The sequence below is a fragment of the Physcomitrium patens genome, chromosome 5 (assembly GCF_059467195.1).
Source record: "Physcomitrium patens ecotype Gransden chromosome 5, ASM5946719v1, whole genome shotgun sequence".
NCBI lineage: Eukaryota > Viridiplantae > Streptophyta > Bryopsida > Funariales > Funariaceae > Physcomitrium > Physcomitrium patens.
In genome coordinates, this window is record NC_143414.1 from 19,419,467 (window position 1) to 19,435,783 (window position 16,317).

Consider the following 16,317-nt stretch of genomic DNA (forward strand, 5'->3'; position numbering starts at 1 on the left):
CTTCAAATAGAAATACCATTCTAGGATTTTATATAAAATTTTAAATGTAAAACTGGTTTTTAGAAACACTTTGTTAGTTTGTGGTTGATTGATACCTTTTACAATTTTATCTCTATGCAAAGAAAATTCACTGAACTTTGTTGAATTGTTCTCTAATCTATCTTTAAGTGCCACAAGTTAAATAAAAGATAAGAATATGAAGACCAACTTGATTAACAAGAGAAATATCTTGTTAATTTAGCAAGACATTTAAAATCCATATTTCTTTATTTATTTTACTATCAATCAAAGTTGTTACAAATGCCTAAATTTGATTAAAAAAAAAATTAGAATTATAAATAAAAATTAAAAAAATTGGTTTTAGATTAATATTTTATATTTTTATAGTATTTTAAATTTAATACACAATTATTATAATAGAGAAGAAAACAAATAATTTGGTCATTAAACAATTGGTCAAAGTTTCAATTCTATCATGTATGTTGATTTAACAAATATTAATATAAAAAGAATATATATTTTAGCTTATAGATCATGTCCTAATTACAAATTAATAGTCTCAACTTCTAAAATATGATAACAAAGCTTATCAATATTTGAAACTACTTTAAAACTTTATACTTGGACATAAAGTCAATTCTTATAACAACTCTTGAATTCAACTTCAAAAAGTGTAAACTTGAATAGTTAGCATAAATCCAATTATATTCTATCTAAGTACAAGAATTGATCATTATTATTATAATTGAAATACTATGTATGTTATAATATAATATTGAGTTAGAATTATGAAGATAAAATCTTTAAAATCTAAATTAATATTCCAAATTTGACACATGTTGTCATGGACATATACATGTAAGCTAGTAATTACATGTATAAATAGGTAGAAGTAAGTAAAAGTAGATAAAAGTAAGTTAATTCTATAGTATTTGATATAAAAGCTTCCTACAAGCTTCATAGATGTTGCTTTGACTTTAAAGGTGTCTTTAATTGACTTTTTGGAATTAGAAACGTGGTCAACAAGTTGGCCATGTGCCCCACATATTGTTAGCTTGAAGACCAAGTTAACTATGTGGCCCACACGTAGAAAAACTTGCCTTGTAAGTCAAAGCATGTGTCCTACAAAGTCAACACATATTGGAGGTCTTATAGAATGTCGCCACGTAGCCCCTAGTAAGGTAGCATATATAGAGACAAGAGTGAAGCCTTCTTCATTCTTGTCAATTCCTTTCTTGCTTCCAATGTAGTTTCAAGGGCCTCTAGTTTTCTTGGCTTTTGGCAATAGCCATTCCACTTTCTTTCTTAATATACATATGAAGTTATTTCTATTTTGTCATCTTTCTTTGAGAGAAGTCTCACTTTTTTCTATTTGTTTTTATCATGTTCTTGTCCTTGACACATATAGCTTCAAGCTAAGCATATTTTTTTTAAGATCCTAAAGAAATATGATGTTGTTAAGATACATTGTTCAAATTTATTATATTGTAACAACTTTGATTACTTGCATCTAAATTTAAAACCTTGATAGGCTGAGCTTTGTTTTGATATAAAAAATGTTACATTATAAATGTATATGAACATGGTAACTGCCTAATTTTCATAAATCTTTCTATCCTTACTTCATGCCAATGTAGTACAAGTTTTTATAATGTTCTTGTTCACATACTCAATAAGCATACAAGAAATTGAACATCTTAATACCTTACATGTTTCAATACTAGTCACAACATTACTTTCAAAGTTTTAATAATTTTAAATTCTAACACTACTTTTGACAATGGCTTTATTGTTTATCACAATTTAATTTTACTTAAAGAGACAGTAAAAGTAAAATTAATACTATTAGTTTTAACTTTACATTTTTTTCTAAAAATACTATATTAAATTTAATCTTCTAAATGGATACAACAATGCCTTCATTTAATGGTATTAAAAATAGTACAATGTATAGTTTTTTAATTAATAGCTTACAATATTCTTCAAATATTTTTCTTGGATCTTTTCTCCAAATTTGATGTCCACAATTATATAACCTCTATAATCCATATTCACTATTCATAATAGACAACTATTTATAATAGAATGAAAGTTGCGTCTTTTTTTGCCTTTTGCACTATCTATCCAAAAAGAATTTTGTATACTATCTACTTTAGACTCAATTGATAACATAACAAAATATTATGTAATATTCATCCATACAACAAATTTAAGGATTTGTAATAAAGAATGTAAGAACATTGTCATATTATGTGTATTCTTGCTTGAATATACATTGGAAACCTAGCTATGGAAGGTAAATAGAAATGTAACAACAAAATCCTACTAAATTTAATGAAGTCTTAAATAAACTTTGACCAATTTAAAATAAATTTAAAAGAAGTTATAAAAAAAACACAAAGAAGCCATAAATTAATCTAATAAAAAAAATAATAAAAAAAATCCTAAAATAAATAACCTTAAAGAAATAAAAATAACCTTAAAAAAATATTAGAAATAAATTTTTTTATAGAAATGAATAATTTTTATATTATTTACTTATATCATTTACTTATATCATTTATTTATATCATTTACTTTGATTTGAGGCATTTGTGCCCCTACATAGTAATTAGAAGTTTTTTCTACAAAAAGTAGTATTAAGATCAAATGTTTTACTATCTTCTTATCATTTATTTTTATCTTTTTATTATATATTTTTACTAGGCTCTTCTACAATATCATCCATTTTTTATTTTTTAACATATAGTTATGTTACCACATAATATCCTTTTCATCTGAATTTGTCCTTTGATATGTATCAAATAATCGAAATCTTGTTTGATTCATATTATATTTTTCATGTCTTTATCCAAATTTTTACCATCATTTTTGCTATCTAAGTTAAAATCATCTTCTTTTCTTGAGAGATTTATGTCTTTAATAAGGTCTTCTATACTTATTTCTATGTGTCTTTGTTTGAATATCTTCTCTCACTTCTTCACAATTGATATTTTAAACTTTATTCTATTTAATTCTTATAATGAATAGGTTATATTATCATAAATAGTTCTTACTACATATAGTCCAAATCATTCTTTAGAAATCTTCTTTAAAGTACTATGTTGATTATTCAAGCTACTATCATAGACCAAAATTCAATTACCTTCTTCAATTGCTTTAGGTCTCAATCAATGTTTCTTATCAAATTGTGTCTTATTTTGTAACCTTGACCTTTTAAACCTTTCTAATGCTATTTGCACATCCTCTAGTCTTTGCTGAAGTTATTGAATTTTAATAGCTAAAAGTTCTTCTATTGTCAATTCATCTTTCTATTGTAGCATACTCCAAGTGAGTATTTTTTTCTTTAATTGGCATAATAGATTTTTGACCTATCATAAGCTTAATAGGCATATATTTCATTACTAAACTATTAGTTGTTTGATTAACTTACAATAAAAATGACAACAGTTGAAGCTATTTTCTATCATTTTTATTATAAGTTTTAACTAATGCTTTTACAATTGATAAATGAATACATTCTTTTTTGGTATTTTTTTAAAATTATAAGTAGTAGTCAGTGATAACTTAACTCCATATCTTTCAAAGAGATCATGAGCTTTTTATGCAATTAATTCTCTATGATTTGCAATGATTTTTTTTATACATCCATATAGCAAATTACATCTTCAAGCAAAAATCTACAAATTCATTCTATAGATTTTTTTCTCAATGCTCTACCTTCTACTTGGATTAATAAATCTTCATGAGCCAAAACCAAATATCTCATTTTTCATAAGCCAGTTGATATAATAACCAATCAACAATCTATTTAAAATGAATAGCCAAAAGATATGTTGGATATAGACTATCTTGATGTCATATATTGGAATATGCTTGATAAGTTTCACATGATTTTATAAATAAAATTATATCTTGATGTATATTTTTCACGAATATCATTTTTTAAGTTTAATAAAAAAAAGTACAAATTCTCTTATTTTTTACCTATAAATCATCATAAAATCTATTTATTAATTTTTATTACTCTTCTTTATTTCCTATCACTTGTTATTGCATCTCAATTCCTTATTTTGGCCTCTTCTATAAGAATCATTCTTAAAAAAAATCCATAAACCTTTTTTTTATTTGTTTAATTTTTTTATATACTGTTTATTTATTTATTTAGTCTAATTATTCAAATAATAATCAATATCCAATAATTATCTTTCATAATTTTTTTTAAAAAAGAACTTATCTTTCTTGTTAGGATTTGATAGTAAATAGAATTTGGATCCAATATCATCAATGTCTTCAAGCATCTTGTCTTCTCTTTCATATCTTACTGAAGACAATATGTCTGCCACCAAATTATCTTTTCTAGAAAAATGCCTAAATTTTAGAATTAATGATTTAATATAAGCAATCCATCTTAGCATTTCAATATTTGGTATTTAACAATTAATTATTATTTCAAGTAATGACAAGTAATCTATTTCAATTACTACCAATGTATCAATCAAATAATCTTTTTCAGCTTTTATAGCCAAAACAATTCTCTATAGTTTTCTTTTGATTCACAATTATGCATGTTGATGAATACTTAAAATTTTAGCTCCAAATAAAATTACAAATTTATTTCGACTTGAATCATCTTAATTCACAATCCATCTAATAGCAATAGAATTAGTATTTATAATAAGAATTATTTATCTATTATACTTATAATCAATTCTTCTTAAAATTGGAGGTATCAACAATAACACTTTTAGCTTTTTTATTCTTTCATTCTGCTTTCTTTTATATTTAAATTAAAAATCTTTACCTAATAATTCATATAATAGATTTGCTATATAAAAATAATAAAGAATCTATATACAATAAAATATACAAGTACCTAAAAACTTATGTACTTCTATTAAAGAATTATATATATCCTTTATTATTCTAATTACATCAACTTTGCTTGGATTTGGTTTTCTTTCATAAAATATATACAAATGCACAACAATGACAACTTCTTGCATTTCAAATGTAGATTTTGCTTCAAAAAGTGTAAGATGAACTTCTTTAATTTAAATTAAAATCTTTTCACAATCTTATATATGATCAATAACATACTTGCAACACCCCCTTTCATCTAAAGTTTCATCTTTTTTTTCCTTCTTTGTATCTTTTGATAAGAACATCATCTAAAAAAGACATAGTTTTTTTAAAAATAAAATCTCTCAATACCTTGTTCATTCCATTAGTCAAATATACAATTGAGTTAGTAGTACTTTGTGAAAGAGTACACATTTTAAATAATCCAAGTAATATTCTCATTGTTATTAGATCTCTATTCCTATATGTAAGTTGAAATTGATCATAGTCTAAATATAAATTAGTTATTGATTGTGACTTAGAGTACATAACTCCCAATTTTGCAGGATAAGCAATCTTGTCGATATCCACCAATAATATTGTGCTCAATATTAATTAATATATGTTTTATAATTCCAACCTTTGTACTTCACAATTCATGTTAAAAGCTTTTGGATATTAATTCTCACTAACTCAATTGCAAGTTTACAGACTCACCTAATTTCTCTTCTATGGCCAAAGATTTTTTTGTCTTTATCTTTGTTAGTTTGTTCTTTCTTTTCTTTCCTTTCTATAATAAAGTCATAGTTGAACATAAATTTACTCATTTAAGAAACATAGGTTTTTAAATTTAAACAGTTGCCACTTGTCTATGTTAGTTTGTTTAAGATAATCTTATACATAGATCCAACAAGTAGTTGGGCAGCTCGATGGCTTCAAATAAATATGTGATTAGTTAGATTTTAAATCATTATACTATTCTATTAAAATGACATCATATGCTTGGAGATCCAGTAGAGATGGTTTGATTTATGTTGTATCTGATTCTACAATTTGTTGTTGTGATGCACTTAATTAAATTGTATTAAAGATATTTAGAAGATAATTAATTTTATTTATAAGAGAGGAGATGAAGATATAATACTAATATATTTAAAAATTTGAATATAATTTAGAATATGAAATTGTTGTCTTAAATGGATTATTTGAGCTTGAAGGTATTATCTTTTAGGATAAATACCTAGTTCTATAGTAGTTCAAGATGGATATTGGAAGAAGATTAGGAATAGGGATTTTTGGCATCAAGGATTTTAATTTTGAGGGGGGAGGAGAGGCTGAGGTTGAAAGGAGTGGAAAGGGAGGGTCGCTAGAATTTTAGGGAGGAGGGACAAGATTTAAGTTTGATTTGGAGTTTTGAAGGCCACTTAAAAAATTTTCATCTTTTTATTCTGAAATTTTGAGAGAAGTTATATTGTGTTGTTAGCTTTCCAATAAGCTATAGTATGCAAGAAATAAAGCCATGAGGAGGGAGAACCATGTGAATTTGTGAAAAGGGAGGTCACTAGAGTTTTTGGGTGGCGAGATTCAAGACTGGTTAGAGATTTCTATGCTATTTCTTGTATTTTCTTCTTCTTGATTTGAAATTTTGAGAAAAGCTGAATATTGTTTTTAGCTTTCCAACAAACTATTTCATGCAAAAAATAGAGTTATAATGAAGGAGATCCAAGCAGATTTGTAAGAAGGGGATTGCTAGAGCTTTTCGGGTGGCAAAATTCAAGACTAGTTTGGAACTTTCTATGCCATTTACTGGATTTTCTTCTTTTTATTTTGAGAATTTGGAAGAAGCTAGAGTTCATTGTTAGCTTTTCAACAAGCCTTAACATGCAAGAAGAAGAGCTGTGACAAGGGAGATCCAAGCTAATTTGTAGATGGGGGTTTTGAGGCAGCCACTGCAACAAGCAGCCAATTATTTTCTTTCTTGGTTAACCTCTCATTTTCTCAAGATTTTGTTTATGGACTTTAACAATTTGAAGAAATTATGCTTCTTACAACCCACTTGAAATCAAGGACCATGTGTTCTCTCGAGGAGGCTTGCCCTCTTGACACAGTGGTGATCTGCCCTTCAATTCCTTTAAAGTTGCATTGCTTTAAGTGGCGTGCATTTTAACATTATGATGTAGTAGACTAGTGAACTTCAAGACTTTGGTCAGTGCCTGGCACTTAGTAGGCAGGTATTAGAAGTTAAGAATTGTCTTGTTCAGTTTAGTTTATGTAATCAGCTCCCTCTATTACCTGAAATATGAGTAGGGAAGTTTTTGCCAGAATTCTTGTGAGAGGGTGGGTAATCTGCATACCTTCAGAAAGAAATCAGTTTCCTGCTTGAAACTGAACACGAGATTTAAAAGGAACTTTTCCAGGAGTCAGCTTTGTCTAGGTAAATTTGTTCCTGGTTGCTATGAGTTCACTGTCACTGGTGAATTGTCTGAAGAAATGCAGGTACTTCCAGTTCCTCAATTCCGATTCTTCTGTTTTATTTATATCTTCCTTTGTGCTTGCCGATATTCCCATACATTTGATATTGAGTGGTTAGTTTCATCTTACACTTTTGACCACTTGTGCAGGCTATCTGCGTTGATAATAACATCCGGTATGTGCCACGGTCTTAGGATTGTTATTATCTACATAAGTTTTGGAAGGTCTGGAGAAACTCATTTTCTGACAACCTAAGGCTGTAGTGAATTCTTGATGCGGAGGCAGAAGTGGTGTCACAAGGATGGATATACTGACCAAGATACCATCGTACTAACATGCTTAACAGCATCAGTAATTTTACATTAAAACATGATCCTGACTTTTATTCTGGAGACTGACCTGCACTCAGAAAAGAAAATTTCGTGTGAAGATTTTCACTAAAGCAATTTATTAGAACCAACAAATATTGTTTAACTTTGTACAAGCTGTGCTATGTTTATTTCATGTCAAGTGCTACATCCCAAAATCTGCGTTTATGTGCTTATATGAATATATGTTTTCAAATGGTTCTGTTGTGTGAAGGTTTTTGCTTATTGAAACTTGAGTTTTAAGTATATTAATCGAATAGAGCAATATTCTTTTCCGTGGTTAGTTGCCAAGGTTGACATATTGCATTGAATGCAGTGGGTTGTTTGTGGGAATCTGACACTGGATTTTTGGAGAAATTCACTATTCTTGGCAGAAATTGCTGTGGAATCCACTTGGAATCGGTTGAACTTACAACAACTTTGTGGTTGATAATTTTTTGACATCCTGTCGCACCTGCACTTAATTGGAGTTTATTGTAATTTTTCATGTAACGTATTTAGTATTACACTCAGCGCAGACCATTATTTGTTATAAGGAATGATAAAAAGCATACCGTAAACGTCACGAAATTCTGCAGTAGTTTCACACATCCTATCTGATCTTGTCAGCATCAAATTCAGTCATGAAAGTATTATTTTAATTTAATTTTCCAAAAAAAGGTATTGTTCCCATCTACACACATGGTACACTAATTTAACTGCACGACTAGAAGATGTTGCCGTTGAATTACAAACGACTATTGTGTGAGGGACGACCAACTAAGGAAGATACACTCAAGCTACATGTTCTCAAATTAACATCCACAAATGCACCAAGCGGGACTACTCTATTGTCCCCAATGTGGCCTATTGGAAGGCCAGACAATACAGGAAGATCTGGTGGCAAACGCATCTGTTCAAGCCAGAACCACTTCTCCACCGTCTCTTGTGTAACCATTTTGTTTGCGCAGGCTGCAAAGACACATACATCGGAATCAATATTGTTTTTGAAGACTCCTTTCCCTTATCACTTAAGCAACGTAAACTACGGGCTGGGGTTGAGATAATATACGTGTGAGTTATAACTGACATTGATGATCAGCTCCCTACTGCTCACGCTTTCCCATTCAAGAAGAAGACTGACTATTGGAAAATTAGAATGTCATCACTTACACCAGTGCAGTTAATAAGTACTTGTCCTTTTGTTATAAATCAGAAATCTCCACAAATGTTGAATATTTTGAGCAGGGTGCATAAATTAAGCTTGAAGCATAGGCGAAAAATTAAGTATACCTAGTTCTTCATAATTCCTCCGCAATGCATCACCAAAATCTCCAAGAACGAGAGCTTCTATTTTTTTAAGCACCTCCTGGTCGGGAGACACTGATTTTAAATGAGTGAACATGCGATCCACACTATAAGGCGCCTCATGAACTGCAAAAAATTCAGTAAACTATGTTCTGTTAGAGAGAAGTGCTCAGAAATATAAGCTCATTCAAAAAGTAAAAGTAACCAGTACCAATGCCATAAATCATTCCAAAAGAGTAGAATGGGTAATACATAAGAATAAATTCAACACATCAATTTATTTACATGACTGAAGAAAAAGAAAGCTATGAAAAGTCCACATGATATCGCTCATCAAGATGGACTTTGAACATCGCGAGAATGAGATCAGTCTTTCGACGTGAGGTGCATGGGCAGAAGGAATATCACATGATTGTTCACACTTGCACCCTAATGCTATCTATTAATTACAAACTAGTAAATCTACAGCACATCCAGAAGCCATCATTCGCTCTAAAGCAACTTAATTAAATCTATTATTGGAGGGAGAACTGGTGAAGGGCTAGAATAAAGGATAATAAACCATCTTCTAGGATCAGAATGCAGCGCTCCATATCTTCCTGCCAAGGAGTTGCAAGACAATTAGTGAAGACAGTCAGATTTCCCCCAACGAGGCGCCCACTCACAACACCATTTGTGGACCTTGCGCGTCCCATCTGTAAACATCGCCCCTGCATCAAGGACGTTTCCTAGTAAACAAGGGCTTTTGAACTAATTTTTACTGCTGAAGTGGAAGTTAGCATGGACAGACGCATTGAAACTATGCGCGCCCTTCCTAACAGCTTGAAGTTTATGACCTTAAAAAAAATCCCATGTTCTAACTTCGAAGTACCTTGAGTGGCGGACAAGCAGATTGAAGATTAGGAGCAAACATAGATAAACGTAACGACTCTCGGCTTAGCTCCGTGCTCTTTGCAAAATAAGATGTTGCAAGCATTGGTGCGTAGAAGCTCACATATCCTGGTACCGCTACTCTCATCAAGCTGCAAACAACTTCACATTAATTATGAATAGGACGCTTTTCTACTGAAGCACGTGGGAAATATGCAAAATGCCCATTTCCTCGCTAGTAGAAGAAGCACAATTTCCAAAATCAATTAGAACAGCGATGAGAAAACATAAGAGCAATAATGATTATAATAATAACAATGAAGGTTCAGGATAGTCAGTGGTTGGACTCATCATTGATGTAGAAAACAGTCACGAGAACAGAAACAAAACCAACAATTTTCATTTCGTGATGTTTTAAACGCATGTATTAATGAAGTATTTGAAGAAATTGCAGTTAAATCTCGAGTCGCCCGTAGCGAAACCTAACAACGTCACACCTATATGATTTGAGTTGAGAACGAGGTGGAGAAACACGAAGGCAGTAAAACAAAACAACGAAGATTCATGCTGTTCCGTACCTATGCAAGGCAGTAATATCTGAGAATCCAAAGAAGCGTTTAGAGGGAAGGTTGTGAGCACCAATTCTAGAGATCGGCAACAATTCTAGTAATCTTGTACAGCCATATCCACCTTGGGCACACACCACGGCTGCAATACTGGGATCATCAAGCACCCCAACCAGTGCATCAGCTCGCTCTTCATCGGAGCCCGCGAGGTACCCTTGCTTTGACCACACTTGTGGGTGCACCACCGGCACTAAATCCCTTCTCAAATCACCACTAGCTCATGTCAGAGGACAAGATTGACGTGCAACGCGAAAATTTGAACTTCATTTCAGAGCAGTGTATCAAAATTAAACCTATCACAATGCATGATGACAACCCTTGAAAATATTTTCAGAGTTGCTCACCAATTACAGAATCAAGCGCAGAAAGCATTCAGAAAAAATAATGATACTAATAATAATAATAACAATACTATAGAAAACCTATTCATCGGAGAAGGAGAATAACCAAGATCTTAGTACAGCAATGCCGGCTTCGAGAAGATCCACTGAGACAGGGCTGGCAGGCGCGATGATAGCCACCCGGTCTCCTGCTTTCACCGCGGGAGCTACAATCCACTCCATTGCAAAATCCCTCGAAACTCTGAAAGCTAGGGAATCGCATGCTCATTCTCAGCAAAGCGTGAGGAGAATCGACAAATCGAGCACCATTTGTGGGAAACGACGGCGACGACGAAGGGCCGATCCTGTTGAGGGAAGAACTGGATGGACGTGATTGTTGTCACAGTCAAGAGTGCAATCTATTCTTTGACAACAAGTTTTGAGCTTGGTAAAAGAAAGAAAGTTTTTTTTTTTTTTTTTTTTTTTTTATATATATATAATTGTATTAATTTCTAAACTTATTTTAAAATAAATAAATAAAATTTTATGTTTAAAATGTCTTGAAAAGCCAAGAAGAGTTGTAGAAAATAAAATCATCCAAAATTTACAAATATTTTGTAGAATAGTAGTAGTTTTACATGATAAGCTCATAGAAGTTTACTTTTTCATAGTCAAATCTTTAAAATCATTCAACAAATTTGTTTTTTCTTAATACTAGAGGAGATTTAAGATATTTTATCTACAAATAAATAATCTATTTAATTAATAAGTTAATGTTGAATGTATATTATTGCATGCAAGAAACTACACATAAATATGTGAAATAACACTAATAAAATCTGACAACAAACATTTTTAGTCTTGTCTTTAGTACAACTTTGAAAACAACATCAAAGTTGATTAAACTTTTAGCCTAATTTTGTTTAATTATTAGAAATCTAGATACAATTGAGCTCCATTCTCTCTTGCTATTCTTCTATTATAATATTACACTATTTAATATCATTCATCTATTTATCTTCAAAAATTATATTTAGTACAAAAGTTAACAATCCACAAAATCAAATGAAGATTCAAGGATATTAGGCTTTGCTATTCAAGTTTTTTAATGTACCTTAGATGAACTTAACAATTATCAAATTGTATACAAGTAATCAAAACATTCAATTTGAAGAAACTTTAAAATAAAATTTAACAAAATATTTTCTAATTTTAAATACAAATAGACGATTATTTATAATATTTCCAATGATTATATAATATTTTTAGTTATTTTGCAGTCACCCTACACAGACCCGAGCCTTCGATTGTTTGAGAATTTGTGTGGTTGTGTAGTTTTTCGCAGATCGGATCAGCAGTGTAGAAGATCAACAGGAGGTGTGCTTCAGTGATTTTGTCTTTATGAGGAACTCGGTTGTGCTCGAGTCCTGAGTCATTGCACGCCGCAATCGCGCAGGATGAGAGAGGTTATATCTGCGACAGATTATCGATTGTTGAAAAGCAGTACTGAATTCTGGATTGGTCATATATCACGATTGATGACTCAATTCTACTCCTCTCCTATTGACTTTAAGGATTTGACTTCAGCTTATATAGATATTAACATGGACGTTTTTCGGCAGATTGGATGATTAGGGATGCCAAGATGGCCGTCGTTCTGTGGTTCTATGCAATTTCTGCATTTTGCTGTCAAGTGACGCTTGAGATGGTTGCTTCTATTCATTGAGAGACCGTAAATGCACTTTAAGACACTACAATTTGCCGATTCAATGGCGGTATGGTGTTATCTGTAAACATGGTGATTTGTAAAGGATTATTATCATATCATAGAATATCTGTGACAGTGTTGCTGTTCTGATGCCTGAAATCGACTTCCAAGCTCCATGAATTGTTTCGACGCTATGATGCGACTTCAGTACACGGATTGAACATCGGATCTATGCTACATTGCCATGCACAGAACTGCAAATAGGTGACATTTGCTAGTTCATTCAGGGTGGAAACCTCTTATGTTTGGTTTGCCGATCAGCTGCGGAAGTCATAAAGAGGACTTTTATTACTTCAATGACTCTACTGTCCAAATTGGGAACATCATGGAAAGCATCAAGCAAAAACAGCGAACCTGAAACCTTAGACCAAATATATATCCTACGTTCAGCTTCAATTAATGTCCTTCTCTAGTTTTATAGTATCAAACGCCAATTTCCGACAAAAAAAAAAAAAAAAAAAAAAAAAAAAACACACACACATAGTTCGACTGCAATGCCGACATCCTATTGTAACGTATCTTAGGCTGATTTGTTGTCTTTCATCTTGCAGAGTGTTCAAGGTTGGTTAGCGAAGTTGGACACACAAGGTAACTCGTACAATTAGATGATTTGAGAAGCATTCATTCTTCCGATGCATGTGTACTCAAGATCACTAGGCCATCTCAGGGGGATTGAGCGAGCAGTTTTGCATTAAAACAGATTTCATCGACGCGTGCCCCGATCGATGCGTGAGCTGATAGGTTAACACGGTGAGATTCTGAGAATATTATTTTTACTGATGCATGTTTGTCGCTCAGAATAGGTAGAGAATTATCGCAGTTGTCATTTTTTGATTAAAATACAAATATGCCCTCTTGGTTTGCATGAATGCAGACAAAAGGTTAAGGTTTATTCTCATACCTAAAGGGAAATTCTTTGTGATATGTTGAAATCATTAAATGTAGCTTGCGCTCTCCATAATATTTACTATAGACTAGAATAAATACTGTAGCTACAATATTTAGAGTCTAGTGGAGAAGTACTAGTTATCCTCTCCTCTTTTCTCTTCTTGTATACTAGACACAACCAGATGAATAGATTTTTATGTGTGAAGCTCTCTCTCCTTAGAAACCCTCTTATGTGTATGACTTATTACTACTCTTGTGTATGTATGACTTACTATTACTCTTGTGTCTTTCTAAACATTCTCAACACGTTATCAGCATGACTCTCTTCTACACACTATCACAATTTTTTGCTCTAGTCTTTGACTCTTCAAACGTGTTGCTACCCTTGTTCAGTGTCTACCTCATGATCTTGTTCTTCTTACTGCTTGCTTAGAGCACTTGTTCCACTCTCTGCCCTGCTTGTTTAGAATACTTGATCTAGCCCAACTCCACCTCAGCTTGCTCTGTGCTCCCTACTACCAAACTGTCGTGCTTGCCGTCGAATTGTCGCTGAACCAGCCATTGCCCCCTCTGGCGTTGCCACTCGCCGCTGTCGCCATCCTAATGCTGTTGCCCCTGTCTCCGTCACCGTCTTAATGTTGCCGCTGTCGCCGCCCGTCGTTGCTGTCCATTATTGCCACCCATCGCTGCCTACCACTGCCACCCTGTCGCCCTACCGCCCTACCGCTGCCTGCTGCTGCCATCTTATTGCTGTTCTACTCTTTTAATCTACAATCTCCTTTAAAAAAAATAAATAAATAAAAAAATTATATATTTTTATTTTTTCAAGTTCAAGTTTATCATTTTATTTGACTTTATATTTTAAGGTACGTTTTACTCAACTTTTCTACTTGATCTTGTATTTTCTTTACAAATTTATTTATAATGAGTGCTTCAACTGCTTCTACTATGGTTCCAACTATTATAAGTGCATCCCAACATTTTCAAGCTCTTTTATTTCCACCATTGACTATGGATGGAAACAATTATCTATTATGGGCAAAAATGGCAAAAACAAATTTATTTGCAAAACAACTCTCGGATGCCATTATGTTTGAAGAATCTCCTACAATAAGTATTTCTATACCTCGTGCTATTTATTGGAAAGTACTTCTTTTCCTTCGTCGTCATCTTGTACCTGCATTACAACATCAATATTTGGAAATGGAAGATCCTACAAAACTTTTGAAGAATCTTAAATCTAGGTTTGATCATCAAAAGACCATTTTTCTTCCACGTGCACGTCATAATTGGACACATTTAAGTGTCTTGGATTTTCCAAATTTAAATGCTTTCAATAGTGAAATATATAGTATTGTCTCACAATTACGATTATGTGGACAAAGTATTTCTGAAGAAGAAATGATTGAGAAAACTCTCTCCATATTTCCTCCTGTATTTGTTGTGCTTGCACAACAATACAAGAACATGAAATTTCAGAGTCATTCTGATCTCATGTCCTATCTATTTCTTCCGGAGAAGCAAAATGAACTACTCTTGCACAATGCGAAAGCTCGTCCTATTGGAACTACAGTTCCAGAATCTCATGTACTTAATATTTCAAAGTCTAAGAAGAAATTATATAAACATGGGAAACATGCTCATAAGTGTCAGGGTAGTCATAGTCAAGACTATTTCTACCCATATAGAAAGAATAAACTTTCTACTATTAATTATAGTAGAAAATAAAAATCAGAGATGCATTCTTGCCATAAGTGTGGAATGATTGGACATTTAGTACATGCGTGCCGTACTTCATAATATTTTATTAAAATATTCTAAGAAAATAAGAAATTACAAACTGAGGCTCGTGAAGTTCATACTATGGATACATCCATAGATTCAATTGGTGTTGATGACTTAGAGGCTTATATGAATTGTAAAACCTCTAATGATGAATCAAATGATGCGTTCATTGATTTTGCAACAACACATACTATCTTACGAGATAGATGATTTTTTATTGAAAAATCTTCAACTTGGCAAACTAAAAATATGATGACCATGCTTGGAGCAAATGCGTTTTGTTTCCAAGAGGGCATAGCGATGGTAAAATTACCTGCGGGTTCTATCATAAAATGAAAACATGTGATGTTTGCACCCTCAGCACCTCGGAGTTTGATCAACTACCGAGATGTGTGTATTAATGGTTATCACCTCTCGATCACCACTTTAAATAGAAAAGAGGTTTTGATTCTTGCGAAGAACCATAAAGTTGTTGAAAAAGCTTTTGCTACAGAAAATGGTTTATTTCCCATTATATTTAATTTTGCATCATCTATCTCAGAGAGTCGTGTTTCTGTCTAGCATGGACGATTGGGACATCCATGATCCATATTATTTAGAAAGATCATTCCATGTATAACTTGGCACAATTTAAAGCCTGCAGATGTAGACTCTATGGAATTATGTCATACATGCATGCAAGGTAAAATGATTACTTGGCCTTCAATTTGGAAACTTTCACAAGAATTACCACCAATGCTTGAAAGATTGCATGGTGATATTTGTGGTCCTATTAATCCAATATCAGGACCATTTTGTTATTTTTTGGTCCTTGTTGATGCATCAGGTAAATAATCATATGTTTTATTATTATTAATTTGAAACATGGTGTTTGCCAATCTTATATCTATGCTTATTCACTTGCAGGCAGATTTTCCTGATTATCCTATAAAAACATTGCATATGGATAATGCAAAAGAATTCGCATCAAAGTCTTTTGAAGACTATTGTACTCCAATAGAAATCGAATTGACATATTGTGTTCCATATGAACATGCTCAAAATGGACTTGCAGAGTCATTTATAAAGTTTATACAACTCATTACTCGGCC

The 16,317-nt window shown here is 32.1% G+C and overlaps 1 protein-coding gene and 1 long non-coding RNA gene across 3 annotated transcripts; one reads left to right on the top strand and one right to left on the bottom strand.

The window, feature by feature from the left end:
• Positions 1–8,298: 8,298 nt before the first annotated feature.
• LOC112282064 (uncharacterized) lies at positions 8,299–11,075 on the bottom strand. 2 transcript variants are annotated; one of them, XM_090250811.1, is made up of 6 exons: positions 10,913–11,075; positions 10,418–10,663; positions 9,841–9,991; positions 9,532–9,568; positions 8,955–9,095; positions 8,299–8,633 (listed from the first exon to the last, which is right to left on the bottom strand). In XM_090250811.1, exons 1-6 carry the CDS (start codon positions 11,026–11,028, stop codon positions 8,410–8,412), a joined length of 915 nt encoding a protein of 304 aa, XP_090106937.1. In that variant the 5' UTR covers positions 11,029–11,075; the 3' UTR covers positions 8,299–8,409. The 2 variants fall into 2 exon arrangements, with proteins under 2 accessions (XP_090106937.1, XP_024375004.1); XM_024519236.3 differs by having other exon boundaries at positions 9,532–9,679.
• A 15-nt stretch (positions 11,076–11,090) lies between these two features.
• Positions 11,091–13,030, top strand: LOC149989326 (uncharacterized). Its single transcript, XR_016503152.1, has 3 exons — positions 11,091–11,233; positions 12,121–12,162; positions 12,408–13,030. It is a non-coding gene; the product is annotated as an uncharacterized LOC149989326 (long non-coding RNA).
• The last annotated feature ends 3,287 nt before the right edge of the window (positions 13,031–16,317 follow it).

Excerpts from the sequence above, each read along its gene's own strand:
- LOC112282064 (XM_024519236.3), bottom strand. The coding sequence starts at position 11,028 with ATGGAGTGGATTGTAGCTCCCGCGGTGAAAGCAGGAGACCGGGTGGCT. Across the intron at positions 9,680-9,840 it reads CTGCTTGTCCGCCACTCAAG|GGGCGATGTTTACAGATGGG; the intron begins GTACTTCGAAGT and ends TCCTTGATGCAG. Across the intron at positions 9,096-9,531 it reads CATTCTGATCCTAGAAGATG|TTCATGAGGCGCCTTATAGT; the intron begins GTTTATTATCCT and ends AATTTTTTGCAG.